At 47.4% G+C, this 15,229-nt stretch overlaps 1 protein-coding gene across 4 annotated transcripts in view; it reads left to right on the forward strand.

Annotated features, from left to right (window-relative positions):
* TIAM2 (TIAM Rac1 associated GEF 2) overlaps positions 1-15,229 on the forward strand; it is a 141,923-nt gene that overhangs the window by 90,423 nt on the left and 36,271 nt on the right. For all 4 annotated transcript variants that reach the window (XM_088840852.1, XM_055433875.2, XM_088840853.1 and 1 more), the window contains one exon: positions 7,879-7,982. In XM_088840852.1, the coding sequence (XP_088696978.1) occupies positions 7,879-7,982 (104 nt within the window). The remainder of the gene's footprint in view (positions 1-7,878; positions 7,983-15,229) is intronic.

Below are 15,229 nucleotides of genomic sequence, written 5' to 3' on the forward strand. Positions count from 1 at the left end.
ACCTGAATAGATTGAGTAGGTTAAGAATATAATTTATCCAAGCTGTGTGTCTGACAAGATCGAGCACATTATGGATGGTGTGACTGTAGACCAAATTGTGTTACCCGAACATAACTACAGTTGGCCCTCTTTAATTGTAAGTTCTGCATCCTCGGATTTAATCAACCGTGGGTGGAAAATACTATTCTGTGCTGTAAAGGACTTGAACATCCTTGAATTTGATTTCCCTGAGGGTCCTAGAACTGGCCTCCCTCTGATACTGAGGGATGAATGTAGAGATAAAAACTGTTAAATGTCAAGGATGTACAACTTTCATGCCACAGGAGAGTCTGTAGCTGAAAACTTGATTAAACCATTTATTATTTACTTGTAACTTCTTTGATATTATTTTTTAGATTTTTCTTTCCTTCATCTTCATAGAAGATTATCGTTCTGTAGTTCTCAACTCACAGCAAGTTGAAGGGCTCATGATTAATCAAATAAGACATTTTTGATCCCAAGATGAAAATCCCAGTTAAATATTCTATATTATTTATCAGAGTGCTGTCCTTTAAATTACTCTAGTGAGTGTATGACCTCTCTCTTAAGGAAGTGAGGAGCTAGCATTCCCTTTGCACTGGCTGTGGACTGTGTGCTTTTCGGTATCGGTGGTATTCTCTGATGTCACTGACCCTCCCAGAGGTGAAGTTGAAGTCCCGGGCATGGAGAGAGGCAGGGGCAGTTCTCAGCCATCAAGTCACTGCCCATCAGTGACATTTTGCAAGCTTATGGGTCTGTTTTTGGTTTTTATACGAGCTGGAGGAAAGTGGTTTTTACTGCTTGGGGTCATGGTACAGGATGTTCTGCCTGTTCAGATCAGCCCCTCCCTTTGCAGAGACGTGCTCCTGGACATTCACATGGTGAGAACCATACGAACCAGGTCCATTTTACAAATGGACACAAATTATTTCTTCCCCACAGCTATAGGGTACTGTGGGTACTTTGAATTTTCTAGAGTGCAACACCTCAGTACATCAAGGGAAGTTTGACCTTTGTTTTGTTCAGAACTTTGTCAAGAGTTTTTGCCTGCTTGGAAAAATCAGGTCCATGGGATTCTCCAGGCAAGAATACTGGGGTGGTTTGCCATGCCCTCCTCCAGGGGATCTTCCAGACCCAAGGATGGAACCTCCGTTTCTTGTGTCTCCTGCATTGACAAGTGGGTTCTTTGCCACTGGAGCCACCTGGGAAGCCCAAGGTCCTACATGTCATGGGGCAGCTAAGCCTCCTTGCCACAGCTAGAGGAATTTAAAGTTGGCAGTGCCCTGAAGGCATCTAAATCTCCACCAAGACACGCTGCCATCGGTCTTTGATGAAGTAGAGACATTCCCCATGAATTTCTGTGGGCAGGCTTCTCACAGCTTCATCGCAACTGCTAGAGTAGTTGTGTCCAAGCGTTTATATAATGAGACATGTATTTAAACAAAATTATGTTACTTTCCATTAATTTTTTTCCCTTGTGGTGAGTTGTTTTTTTTTTTTTTTGACTGCACTGGGTGGCATGGGGGCTTAGTTGCCCCATGGCATGTGGGACCTTGGGCTTCCCAGGTGTTGCTAGTGGTAAAGAACCCACTTGCCAATGCAGGAGACAGAAGAAAAGCAGGTTCCATCACTGGATCGGGAAGATTCCCTGGAGGAAGACATGGCAAACCACTCCAGTGTTCTTGCCTGGAGAATCCCATGGACAGAGGAGCCTAGCGGGCTGCAGTCCATGGGGCCACAAAGAGCTGGATGCAACTAAAGTGATGGAGCATACACACGAACATGTGGGATCTTAGTTCCCCAAGCAGGGATTGAACCTGCGTTGGAAGGAAGATTCTTAACCACTGGACCACCAGGGAGTTTCCTTTATTGTTGTTTTTATTGGCCTTGCTGAGTAGCTTCTGCAATCTTAGTCCCTGACCAGGAATTGAACCCACACCCTTGGGCAGTGAAAGCACAGAGTCCTAACCACTGAGCAACCAGGGAATTACTTCTTATGTTACTGTTAAGGCATGTATTTTCTTTTTGTGAAATTAGGTGTGGGGTTAGCCTATGTTAGAGAATTTTATTTCAATATAGTAAAAGTATGTATTATCAAAAGGGGGGCTTTGGAGCTTGAGAAATGAGAATCAGTGTATAATATGCTTTCAAGCACAAAAAGCATGGTTTCAAGATAATTCCCATTCTCATTGCTTATCCTTTCAATCTCCTTCAAATCACTCCTCAGCCCACAAACTGAAGCAGAGCTTGTCCTGATGCTATGACTACCATTCTTTTTTTTTTTTTTAAGTCTTACTGTATTAAACAGGGGAAAACAAATGTTCTCTCATGTGAGTTTATTTCTGGCCTTGGGATTGATAAAATACTGAGTTTTTAACTCGATTCCTCTTAGAGTTGCTGTTCCTGAGAATGCAGGAGGCCTGCTCAGACTTTCTGGATCTCTCTTTTCTGAGAACCATCTGAGGCCTGAGCAGAGCACCTCGCCCACCCTCCTACAGCTGGGAGCCGCCTGGTGTCTCTGGGCACTGCTGACAGCCACCTGGGTGGGTGTCAGAGACTGGGAGGGACTTGTTGCCTGGTTGGGTAAGGAGGAGGCAGCCGGCAAAACCAGGCCGGTGGGGAGGCATCAGTCATATGAGCTGACATCCTGGTTGCTGGCTGAGCAGAGTGAAGGTTCCTGGAGGGAGTAAGCAGCAGGAAAGATTGGCAGGGCCCCCCACCACCGCAAGACTCCCAAGCCCTCCGCCTGGCCCCTGGTGCCACCTGTTTCCTGAAAGTCCCCTTTGTGCTCATCAGAGTTAGTACCTGGATAGCCTATTGCTTCTTTCGGGCCCAGGGGAAGTGAATGGCCAAGCCGACACTCCTGCATATTAACTGTGTTCAACTGGATTTGGACGTGACGGAAATGTAAACTTGGGATTCACATTACAAGCCGATAACTTACATTTATCCTGACGTTTCTGTTTTTTAATTCATTTGTGTATTTGGCTGTGCTGGGTCTTCACTGCTGCACAGTCTCTTCTGTAGTTGCAGTGAGTGGGGGCTGCTCTTTCGATGCGGTTCACGAGCTTCTCATGGCTGTGTCTTCTCTCGTCGCGGAGCACAGGCTCGAGAGTGTTGAGGCTACGGTAGTTGCAGCACGTGGGCTCAGTAGTTGCGGCTCTTGGGCTCTAGAACAGAGGCTCCATGTTGTGGCACACAAGCTCAGGTGCTCCATGGCATGTGGAATCTTCCTGGACCGGGGATCAAATCCCTGTCTTCTGCATTGGCAGGTGGACTCTTCACCATTGAGCCAGCAGGGAAGCCCTAACGTTTCTGATTTTAAGTTGATACCCAGGATGTTCTTGAACACAGGTTTTTGCCCTTTATTATAAAGAGTTTGGGGTTGCCAGTTACTTGGCTGACTGTGATACCTGTGGGATCTGTACTGATGCTCAGAACTGGAAGACGCTGAGTTTCCAGGGGTCTCACACCTGAAGTCCCATGTTTCCCTCAGTCCCCCACAGACACAATACAGAGTGCAAGAAAGCAGGGGACAGTCAGCTCCCGGTATAGCCTGCCCAGGATGCCATTGCTCTCCACAAATGTTTGTTTTTAAAAGGGAAAGATGTCTGAGGCTGGTCTCGTGGGCCACACCTGACACAGGACCTGGTGTACCCATGAGTGTGCAGTGCTTAGCGTCCATCTAACCAGGGAATAAAAAGTGGAATTTGTGGTCCACATGGAGGAACGGAGCCTAAGACTTGAAATATCTCTGCTCAGCGATGAGCAGAAGCTCATGTCAGCCAATGATATGTTGTTTGCACAAACTCACGTCCATTCAGTCAGTCATGCCATCCAACCATCTCATCCTCCCTTGTCCACTTCTCCTCCTGCCTTTGGTTTTCCCCAGTGTCAGGGTCTTTTCCAATGGGTCAGCTCCTTCTTATCAGGTGGCCAAAATATTGGAGCTTCAGCATCAGTCTTTCCAATGAATAGCCAGAATCGATTTCCTTTAGGATTGACTGGTTTGATTTCCTTACTGTCCAAGGGACTCTCAAGATGCTTCTCCAGCACCAGATGTTAGATATTTCGAATTGCTAGACCTCACCCCAAATTATTATTTCCACAGGGAATAAGGTGAGAAAAACACAAGAGTGTAATTACCGGTTATAAATAAATGTCTTGACTTAAATTTGCAACTTGGTTATTTTTCATTATTTACAACCACATTGGCTAAGGACTCTTTTGCAGTGCGTCTGAACATCTGCTCTGCAGCGGCAGAGCCTGGGGTGGGTGGGAAGCACGTGCCTGGGGTTCTGTGATAGGGATCCAGTGGTTCAACACGCATCAAGGGGGCAGGACCGCATGGAGGCTCTCCCAAGGTGGGGAGCCCATTTTTGGCTGGGAGGGAAAGGATATATTTACTCACTTTAGCAGCTGGTGCTCAGGCCGTGGGCAGAGTGTAAGTGGGGCTATACATAGGTGTTTGGCACCCAGGACAGGATGTCAGTGCGGCGCCTGTTTAAAACCACTTTGTAAATAAGCGTTAGAATTGTACCGGCCTACACTTCTTTTTAGCCAGTCTGCTCTTCCTCCAGGACCTGCTTTGTTCTCATTTCTACTCTAGTCAGAATTCCAAGGGCATGCTGCTATTTTTTTTTTTTTTTTTACAGACAGGGATGCTGGTTCAGGTGAAATCTGAGGCTCCTGGACCCAGATCCAAGGTGGAGGACACTGTCAAGCTGGGCTTCCTCGTGCTTGGCACCTCCAGGACAGAGCTGGCTCATTGTCGGGGGGCTGGAGAAGGAGTCAGTCACCCCAGAGATTCTGTGGATCCAGATACCAGTCACCCTCTTGCAATTTGGGCAGCGGAACAGCTCCGAGACTTCCTGTCTTGGCAGAGCTGTGTCATACTCTGGGTCCCAGGGTCCAGCCTTGGTGGGAACTGGATCCTGTGATCCTTCTGTCCAGGTTTTGCCACAGAGAGGATGCCAGCTGCACCCAGGGGCTCCATGCAATTAAGCGGCACCTCTCTAATTCATAGTAAAACCTTTCATCCTGGGATGGGCAGGGTTTGGAGAGGAAAGGCATGAAATATGTTCTGTTAGCAGGTAAGCACTTTGCCTTTGTAAGAGATAAAAGGTGGTTCTGGGAGTTTCCAGCATCTTAAGTTCCAAAATTTTGTGAATATGTAGAAGAGATGACTCAGAACTCAAACTTGGCACCTGCTTTTGACATCAGCCGTGTTATTTTCTCCAGCATCCATCTGGTGCCTCGGGGCTCCAAGGCGCCTTGTGGCCATGATGTCTCTGAGATCTTCAGGGGACTTGAGGTCACCTTCGTCTTTGTGTCCTCAGAACTTAGTGCATGCCTGACACAGAGTAGGTGCTGTAGAAATCGTCATCAACGGATAAATGCATTGATTGTGTGTATTTAATACAACTCTTTGGAAATACTGGAGCCTTTTAAAGATAAAGGCAGAAATAAAGCAGATTTGACTCTGTTGCCTAGGTAATGTGCATTTTTATCTCATGGCGTCTGGGACATTGCTCTCGATTCCTTTGTAGTTCTCTGTGACTTCTGTCTGCAGAAAGAGTTCCCCTCCTGTGTGCACAGCGCCTCGGTGGTTCCAGGGTTCTCTCCTTGGTCCTGTTCTTGTCCCACTCTACACATCCTCCCTGGGAGCACCATCTGTCCCCGGGGAGCGCCATCCGTCCCCGTGGTTTCACGGCCAAGTGTGTGATGATGACTCCAAAGCCACATTCCCGTGCAGACCTTTCTTGCACTACCAGACACCTGGGTGTGTTGCATTGGATGGTCCATGTGCATCTCAGATTCAGCCCTGGCAAAGCCAATCTTGGGTTGCCCACTCCTGCCCCCTCCTGTGCCCATCCACCCTGTCACCTGAGACATGAAAGCCACACTCTGCCTTCACACCTTCCTTGTCTGCATATGCTTACGTGAAATAGGTGGTGAAGAGGTGACCCGTGGAGGTGACCTGCACAGACCCTCTGTGTTCACTTGACTTCTGTGTGTTCGCGCTATTCTGCATTCATTTGGATCCTTCCTCCGCGTCCCCTCACTGTTGCTGTGACTTCCTGGCCTGTTTTTCTGCCCAAGTCTTGCCGTCCGTCAATTCCTCCACCCTTGGGCTACCTTCCCCTCCCCCCGCCCCCACAATCCCCCACTTAAGACTTTGCTGAAGTGTCTGCTTTGCTCTGAACACTGTTAGGGCCCCCGGGAGAATTAACTTCCTCCCGCAGTGGCCCTACTCAGCCCTGTGTGGCTTCTTCTCACGTCATCTCTGGTAGTTTGCTGTGCTTGTGTTTCTGTCTCCCCCCTCCGGCACCAGAAACACATCCTGAGAGCAGAGACTGAGTCTCATCATCTTTGTATCCCCAGCATCTTGCACGGTGCCTGGAAAAGAGCCTGTTCTCAGAAAGTGCGTGTTGAGTGCCAGGATGGAGCGGTGCGCTTGTGCTGAATACAGTAGGAATGTGGCCTGCTTTCTGCTGGTTGGTCTTACACAGAGGTGCATGTAGCAGCCTTAGTGGTGGAGGACCGATGGTGCATCACTTTTGGTCTAGAGTCGACCTTGCTTCTCTCGTGGTCAGCCTGTTGGCGAGTGGACTGTTCTCTGGTGTGGTGGTAGGGGCCTGGAGAGGTGAGTTCGGTATCCCCATCTGTTGTTGCTTCCTGTGATTTGCTTGGGGATGGCTCATGCTTTTTTGGTCAGCACTGCGTTATGGGGCTAACTTACTCTACAGCCAACAACAGTGAAGTGTGGCTTAGACAATGTGGTCCTTTTCTGGGTGGGGTCGGGGTGTTGGAAGAAGTAAAAGGAAGAAGAAATAAGAGCTCTAGAATTCTGTAGACCATTAAGACATTTTCTTTAGGTCACCTCTTGTGTAGTTATTGGTAATATCAGCCTGGATCATGGACCAGCATTTCTGTCCATGAGTTCCATCAACCTCCTAGGGCTCCCATAGCTTCTAAAGGTCTACTAGAGACAACTGTCCTTTCCCCCCACATGCTGGATGGTTTGCCAGTGTCTATCCCTGTCTTTTCTGCCTAGATCAACTCAGACAGGTATGAGTTTGATGGCTTGTTACAGTTAACTGGAATCAGAAACCATCTGGTTTTGCCTACTGGAGGGGAAACTCTACTAAATACAAAAATTAGAATGAAAACCTATGTGTGGTTTTGATAGAAGCTGGTCATTTCATCTTTCTTGAGTTTAATTTGGGAACCCCTGGAAAGAACTGTTGAAAATAGCATACATGTGTAAGTGCAGACTGGAAAACCACATTCTCTACTTAACCTTTAATATCATTTCTTAACCCTAACTCTGGAAGTTAACAAGGTTTGCTGTTCCTCTTGGGACTTTCAATTTACATTGCAATTGTGGTTGATGCCAGAAAAAGAACAATTATGCTTGCAAATGAGCAGGTTGTGGGTTGCAATAAGAATCTATGGTGCTACATCCCTGGTTTGCCCAGTTATCCTTTACCATCATTTAGCCAAAAATAAAGAAAGGGAAGTGACCAACACTTTATATAAAGTACTTAGTAAAGTTTGCACAACAATCAAGTTTGACAAAATTAGCCAGGCGTTTAAGCTGTTGTTTTGATTGGTCATTGGTCTTCTTTGACCAAACACTCAGATGTTGCTGCTTCCATTAGCCAGGGCCCAGGTCTGTGTCAGAAACCCAGCTGTGCATATCTGTATCACTGCTGTATCACCGAGGACCATGATGTCCTACCTTCTAGGTTTTAATTTTTTCCTTTGCTCTCTTTCTCTGTCTGAGCCTTTAAGCTAGTCATTACTATTCTGTGCAGATGGCCAAACTCGCCTATGTTTTTGTCACTTTTCATGCAGATTTCAGCAACGTCCCTGATGTCACAACTGGCCTGAAAAGGAGTCAGACTGATGGAACACTGGATCAGGTTTCCCACAGGGAGAAGAAGGAGCAGACATTCAGGGTAAGATTCTGTCCCAAATCTTAAAGAAGGACATAGCAGGCAAGTGTTCATTCCTGCCTGCACCTGAGGTTGGGGAGGGGGAAAGATGGGAGTTATCCTACCCCTAGGTCCAACGGCCAGCACACTTTTAGTTTCCTTCTTTGTTGAAAGTGAAGTTCTAGTAGGAACCCTTGACTCTGACTTGACCTCCTGTATGGCCTCTGACATGCCACTGAAGAGCAGGGCAAATGTGGCCATTCATCCATTAGGGTGGTTTGACAAGGAGAATCTGTGTTCGGGTATTCTGAAGGTCACATAAAATTACTAAAAGTTTCCTTTACTACTTTTGCTGAAGATTATTTTAAGGATGTTGTCTTTTCATTGTGGTAGAATACACAAAACACACAGTTTCGCATCATAGCCGTTTTGAAGTGTGTGTCAGTGGCATTAAGTGCATTCACAGTGTTGTGTAAGCCATCACCATTTCCAGATCCTTTTCATCCTGCCAGGTAGGAGCCCTGTCCCGGTTAGACAGTATCTCCCTATTGATCCCACCCACTGATCCCGTGGTAACCCCTGTTATACTTTCTCATTTGCCTGTTCTGGTTACCGCACAGAAGTGTGGTCGTATAACATTTGTCTTTTTGTTTCTGCGTAACGTTTTTGGGGTTCCTCCGTGTGGTGGCCTGTATCAGAACGTTACTCCTTTTATGGCCGATTGACATTCCGTTGTCTGTATATGCTACGTTTTGTTTATCCACTCATCTCCTGGTGGGCACTTGGGTTGTTTCCACCATTTGGCTGTTGTGAGTGATGCTGCAGTGACACTGCCATAGAAATAGCTGTTTCAAAGCTTGTTTTCACTTCTTTTGGGTATGCCGCTCAGAGTGGAATTGCTGGGTCATGTGGGAATTCTCTTTAGCTTTCCGTGGAACAGTCCGACTGTTGTGCCCAGACCGCTCTGCACCCGTTTCCCGTTCCCACCAGCAATGTGCGACAGCGCCGACGTCTCCACATCCTCACCAGAGCTTCTCGCATTCCTTTCCTGCATTTTTAACTGTTCTTAGTCAGCTGTCCCTTCAGGAATGGTCCATCTGACATGATGTCTTTTAGTACAGAGTCCAGTTTTATCTGACTTTTGGATTATTCATGTTTTCTCTCTTTCAGTTCATCTTAAATACAGAGCAAGAATGGAGGAAATATAAACCATCACAGGCATTTGAATAAAATGTACAGCCTGGCCACACCCCAGTTGGGTTTAAACTAATGCTACCAGGAGCTGGTCGCTTGGTCATAGCCAGTGGCACAGCCTCGGGTGACTGGTGGCCTTTGTTGTGGGGTGGGGGGGGATGGGGTTAGAGCTTGCCAGCTTCAGGGCCGATTCTAGTGGCTGCTGGCATCTGCTCCTTACCCCTCTTCCCTGTTTTTCTTTCTCACCCCCTGAATTCCTCTTCCCACCCCATCCCCTATCCATTTCCTCCAAAATCTCCCTTCTCTTTCTTCCCAATTCCTCATGCAAACCAATGACTCAACTGCTTTCACTGGTCTGGTTATACCCAGGAGGCAATTTCTTTTACTAAACCGAAGTCATGCGGATTTTTAGTCTTTCTGTTCTGTTCCAGCTCTGGTTGGTTATTTACTTTTGGGAACCCAGTGTTACAGCTCAAATTCATCGTGTGTGTGTGTATGAAGCAGTGGATCCTAGAGCATCAAATGGATGTGTTTGGATTGCATTGTCTTAAATTTAAAGAAAAATTAATTTATACTTGGTTGTGCTGTGTCTTGGTTGCTGTTTGTGGGCTTTCTCTAGTTGTGGCAAGTAGGGGCTATTCTTTATCGTGGTGCGTGGGCTTCTCCTTGCAGTGGCTTCTCGTTGCGGGGCTGGGGCTCTCGGCACATGGGCTTCAGTAGTTGCAGCACAGAGGCTCAGTTTTTCCATGGCATGTAGAATCTTCCCAGACCAGGGATCGAACCTGTGTCCCCTGTGTTGGCAGACAGATTCTCATCCATTGTACCTCTGGGGAAATCTCTCTTAAATTTTTTAAACAAGGCAAATGCTAAGGAAACACTCAAGAAGCTAGGCTCTCTTAGATCTTGTGCCTGGGAGCACTGGCACAGGGTGGCAGCTTGGGAGTGGGGGAGAGTCTTTAATGCCATTCGGGATAATGGTTTCCTCTCTGCTATAATCTGTTTGAGTTCCATGTTAAAGTTCTTAAGAAGGAAATGCTTTTCCAAGTTTTATGTTAAGATTCTGTTAAATAAATCTGCAGAAAGTTACCATGTTGAGGCTATTTCCATTTCTATTACTTAACAGTACTTATCATAACTAAGCAAAGGTTTATAAAATGAACATTGGGGCATCAGTTAGAAATTTAGAAGAGGAGTGAAAGATGCAGTTCAGGTTGAAATTGGAGCCCTCTGAGCTCATTTTCATTGCTAAAACGATTAAAGAATAAAGCAAAGGAATGCCAAGGAATACAGAAGAAAGAAATATTAAAAAAGAATATTCGCATGTTAAGCATTTGCTGTCAAATTCCTCTCAAGTCTAGAGCAGTTATCTCATCTTTTTCAAATCTGAAGATATCTACCAGTAATAATGGATGTCAGTACATTTTTAAAACATTCTAGCAAATGCATTGCAGCTACTGAGTTTACATATTCTTTGTTCCTTGGCAAAGAAGAATATGTGATCTTCAGAAGTGATCACTGTGATGGATGGTAGTGAAAAGGAAGTTTTGAACTGAAGAATTAAAAAATAAAATTTCTGTTCTTATTTTTAGCCGCCTAGGAAACAGTGGGTTACATCTAAAAGCAATGCTTGTCTGTTTTTCAAATGGTGATCTGGGAGTTTGATGATGCTTGTCCAGTGTGTGATGGCCCTGGCAATGTCCCCTGGTGCCCACAGGAGGTGGTCACTCCCCAGAGGAGAGACCTCCTTGTTTCCTGGGCTTCCCACGCTGGCCTGTCAGCCCTCTCGGGGGTCATTAACTTCTCTACAGATAAGACCCTGGTTGAACCTGGGCTGTTGGGGCTATTTTACTCACTGTATACTAGATTTGAGAATAAGGAATAATTTCCCTTGAAAATCAAACGCAGCCTGGCTTGATGAAGCACAGCTGTAAGTAGGGCTTTTGACAGCCCCACAATTTCTGCAAATGGGTTATAATTGATTGCCTTCTTCTCCTCAAGGGTGCCTATTACTGTCATGGCTCTTTGTGTGCCCCGTCACCCTCCCCTGTGTGGGGGCCTCCCCCCCACCCAGTATTGTTAGCAATTACCTCGCACTATTATAACAGTTTGGAGTTTGAAAGGAATAAACAGTTTCTTTGAGGGTGAGGGGGTTGAGGGAGTTTCTGGCTTGTTCTGGGAACTTGAGGTGTGTAAAGCGGTCCCCACAGAAGGGCTCCTGGTGTGGTTTGCTGCCTCTGAGCTGGCTGGGAAGACGTGGCACTGCGGTTGGTGGTTCTACCGTCTCCCTATGTGTCCTGACCTGGAATCTTTCCAGAGCCAGTGAGCTCAGGGAATGAGGTGGAAATCCACAGCCACCCCCATCCCCCAGGCTGCCTTGGAGGAAGAGCTTGGTGGCGCTAGGATGCCCTTGTGAATGTGACTTGAAAGAGCAGTTTGGGATTTTTTTTTTTTCCCCTCCGCCTGGGGATGAGAGTGAGAGAGAACGCGTGTCATACTCACTTCCCAGCAGCCGACTGTAGGTGGAATCGTTGCTCCCAGAGGGAGCAGATTTCTCTGAACTTTTCCTGTCTATGTACAGCACGTAAGTAAACCAAGGGATCTGATTCCCAGGGATGTGGATTCCGGATCCAAATGCAGGCGTGTGTGGTGCATGGCTTTCTTTTCTCTGTCTTGAAAGTTGATTTTTACTCTGAAATGTTTCAAGGCTGTTAGGCAGAGAAGGGATCCTGGCAGTAATCTTCAAGCACTCTTTATAGCTCAGGATGAGAGAGTTCTCAGATAGTCATTATTTGGTGGCATTATCAATTTGTCCTCTCTCTTTCCAGGGTTGCATAGGTCTCTAAATGGACGTCTGAAATAATAGTTCTGTCTTTTTGAAGGGAAATTTTGAATATTTGCTCTGATATTTATTCAAAGATGTTTGAAAAGAGAGAAGGATAATTTGAAGACAGTAAATAATTTTAGGCTTTGTCAAATTTTCTTGAGCATTGTGCATACTTGTATTGGCCTTAATGCTGTGAAAGAAAACCCACAAGGGTGAAACCTGTTTTCTACAAGGTAAGCAGCATTTTTACTTTTGTTGTTCATGATTAAATAATTTTTTTCAGCTTTTTAGAATTTTATGTAATCACCTAGGGTAGCTTTGGCAGTGATTATTTTTGCAGTTTGTAGGCGTTGTTTTGGTAGAACAGCGAGCTTTGAGAATCTGGAGACACAGAGCCTTGACAACTGTGTGTTGTGCTCTTTGCAATTTAATCGCTTTAGTTTATATTGTGTCCTGTTTAGTTTTTCAAGGTAGAAAAAGGGCCATGCACTGATGATTAGGTTTTGGTACTCAGCATGGTCTTAACTTGCATTTAATATTTAATGCCTGTTCACCCATTTAGCTTAACCTTTTGAGTTTCTCACATGATTTGCTTTTAAGAGCTTGCATCTCTAAGAAGCTAAAGGAAAAGGATTCATGGGTCACATGATTTATTTTCCAGCATTTTAAATCATATGTCTTTTTTACCTTTCTCTAAGTATCCTGTGTTATTTCAGGATCTCCTGGTTGTAAGATGCTTTGGTTAAAAAGTCAAACACAGATAGAACTTATTTATAGTCTTTTCACGTGGCTGCTATTTAATAGATTAATATAATCATGATCCTTTTTCAGAAACTTTAAACACCAGTGTCTAAATGCATGCCATCTGACATAATTCCTGGAGGATGAACAGAGAGGTAGCATCTTTGAAGCAAACTGGTCCCTGAGAAATGACTTGGAGTCTGATTAGTGAGACAGTTATCTTTCACAGAGATTCAGTTCCAGGTAGCCAGGCAGTGGTACAATGGAAAGAACTCTTCATCTCATGGTAGGGAACTGGAATATGTGTTCTGAGCCACCAGGCTTTAGCACTGTGTACCCTGGGGCAAGGTACCCAGCCTTTCTCATAAGCCTGTGTGTCTTCATCTGTAAAGTAGCCCCAAACCTGTGTTGCAGAAAGGATCATGGAGAACTGGAAGCCCAGACACGAGGGAGTATCGGGCGAGCAGTCGCCCTCCCCAACTGGTTCGTATATTTGCATGTTCTGAATGTTTTCCCACTCTACTCATCTAATGCGAGACTTCGTCACCGGGCTGCCTCCCGAGGCTTCTTGAAGTTAGTGTCTGTGGTCAAAGCCTGCTGAGTTGTCCCATTAGATAAAAAAGAATGGGAAACCAAGGGCTTCGGCCCTTGAGTGCTCTTAGCTCTTTGTCACCTGCATGGAGACAGAACCTGCCCATCTTGAGCTTAATTTTCTTAGGTAGGGTGTTTTGAATTGATGATCTTTTCTAAAGGGTTGTTCAAACGACTGAATAAAAATGGTGTATGTTAGGTTTGCCTTTATCCTTAGCCGGAGTGAGCTGTGACTGTGAGATGCTTAGAGGGTCTCGCAGACTGTTCTCTCTTTGCAAGAGAAGCTTCGCTTCAGGGCAGAGGGGAAGTGCCGATGACACAGAGGACTCAGGCTGAGAAGGATCAAAGTTGAGCTGAGTTTCCCATCAGCCCTCAAGCTCATCATTCTGCATTTCTAACACCTGCCTCCTTTCAGCAGGCACTTGGTGGCAAGTTGGTGAACTTGTTTGAAATGACTGGGGTTCATTTTCATTGGCTTCTGCAAGGTCGTTTGATCTCTTTGTAGTTCGTTGGATTTTTTTCTTTTTTTTTGAATTTCCCATTTTCCTAGCTTCAGGATATTAGCCCTCTACTCTTCTTGGTCTGTCCTTGATCATTTGGGCTGGTATGCCCAGGAGATGCCAAGTCTCTGCTGGGAGTGGCCGGAAGGGACATCGCTGACCCCTTTGTGGCCGCGGATCATTCACACCCTCTGTCCTGCCGGGTTTGATGCCACCCACAGTGTCAAAGGAGAGAGGGCAAGGAAGAGAGGAAGCCAGATCTCAGTGCCGGGGCGATGCTCAGGCGCTGGGCATTGCCCAGTGATGATGCCCATGAGCTGGGCAGCGTCATGCCCAGAGCGGGCTGCTGCCTGGCCCAGTCTGGGAAAGGAGGACGTGTCCAGCGGGCAAAAAGATCTCCCTGGTGGTGGCTTCTCCCTCCCCATCCCCATGGCCGTGGGCTGGGGTCCTCAAGGGGTCCGTGTCAGGAACACATCCCTGGACAGAGCCCCTTGGCCAGGGGCAGTCACTGCTGGCTGAGCTGTGGGCCACCTGGAACCAGAGACCGCTCCCAGATGGGGGATGCCCAACAAGTGCCCAGCAGCCCAAACGCCCTTCTGGGAACCTGGGCCGGGATGGGGCCCCACCGGACGCTGCGAGTGGCTGGGGGGTACTTCCCGACCCTGGGGCCCTGTGCTCACAGGGAGGTGAGGCGCCCCGTGCAGGCAGCAGGGCGTGTGGGGCCCCCGAAGACATGGATCTCAGCTCGGGGAGTCCTGGGGCCACCCCTGCTTGCCTGTTCCATCTGTGAGGTCGGGACCCTGAGCCCCAGTGGAGCTGCAGGTGCAGGGCTCCCCCAGCTGCTCCCCCTTGTGCCCTGGCGTTGTTGAGGGCATTCCTGTGGGTGCTCTGACTCAGTTTCCCTCTGGGCCTCCCTTTGCTCCTCTGCTGTCCCCCAGCCTCCCCTTCCTCCCGCCTCTGTCCCCCGCTTTCTCCCTCCCCTCCAGGCTCTCCCGTGTCATCCTGTTATTTTTTTTTCTGGAAAGAAGGAAAAGATGTCACGGTGAGGCATCTGCAGAGTCACCCGAGGAAGGAGAGAGAGGGGAAGGCAGGGGCGGCGGCGGCTGAGTCACCTGCGGGCGGGCGGGCTGTGCCGTCAGGCCTGCCAGGTGGATGCGGCTCTGGATCCACGGGCTGACGGGGTGATGACACGCGCGGCCTCACTCTGCGGGGTGATGACTCACAGGAGAGCGACTTGAAGACGCCCCAGGGCCCAGCCACCCGGGGTTGATCCTGACGACAGAGGCCGCAGGGACGGGCAGCCTGGTCTTAGGCTGATGACCGACCAGCCACCCTGGATTGTGGTCCAGGCACCTCCTTCCTTCTCCTGCCCTTTGGAACAGCAGGGCCATGATTTTGCTCCCATGTTCTCCACGGTGAGA

This window comes from Moschus berezovskii, chromosome 10, assembly GCF_049115385.1.
Source record: "Moschus berezovskii isolate FMDL1 chromosome 10, NW_MosBer_1.0, whole genome shotgun sequence".
Lineage (NCBI taxonomy): Eukaryota > Metazoa > Chordata > Mammalia > Artiodactyla > Moschidae > Moschus > Moschus berezovskii.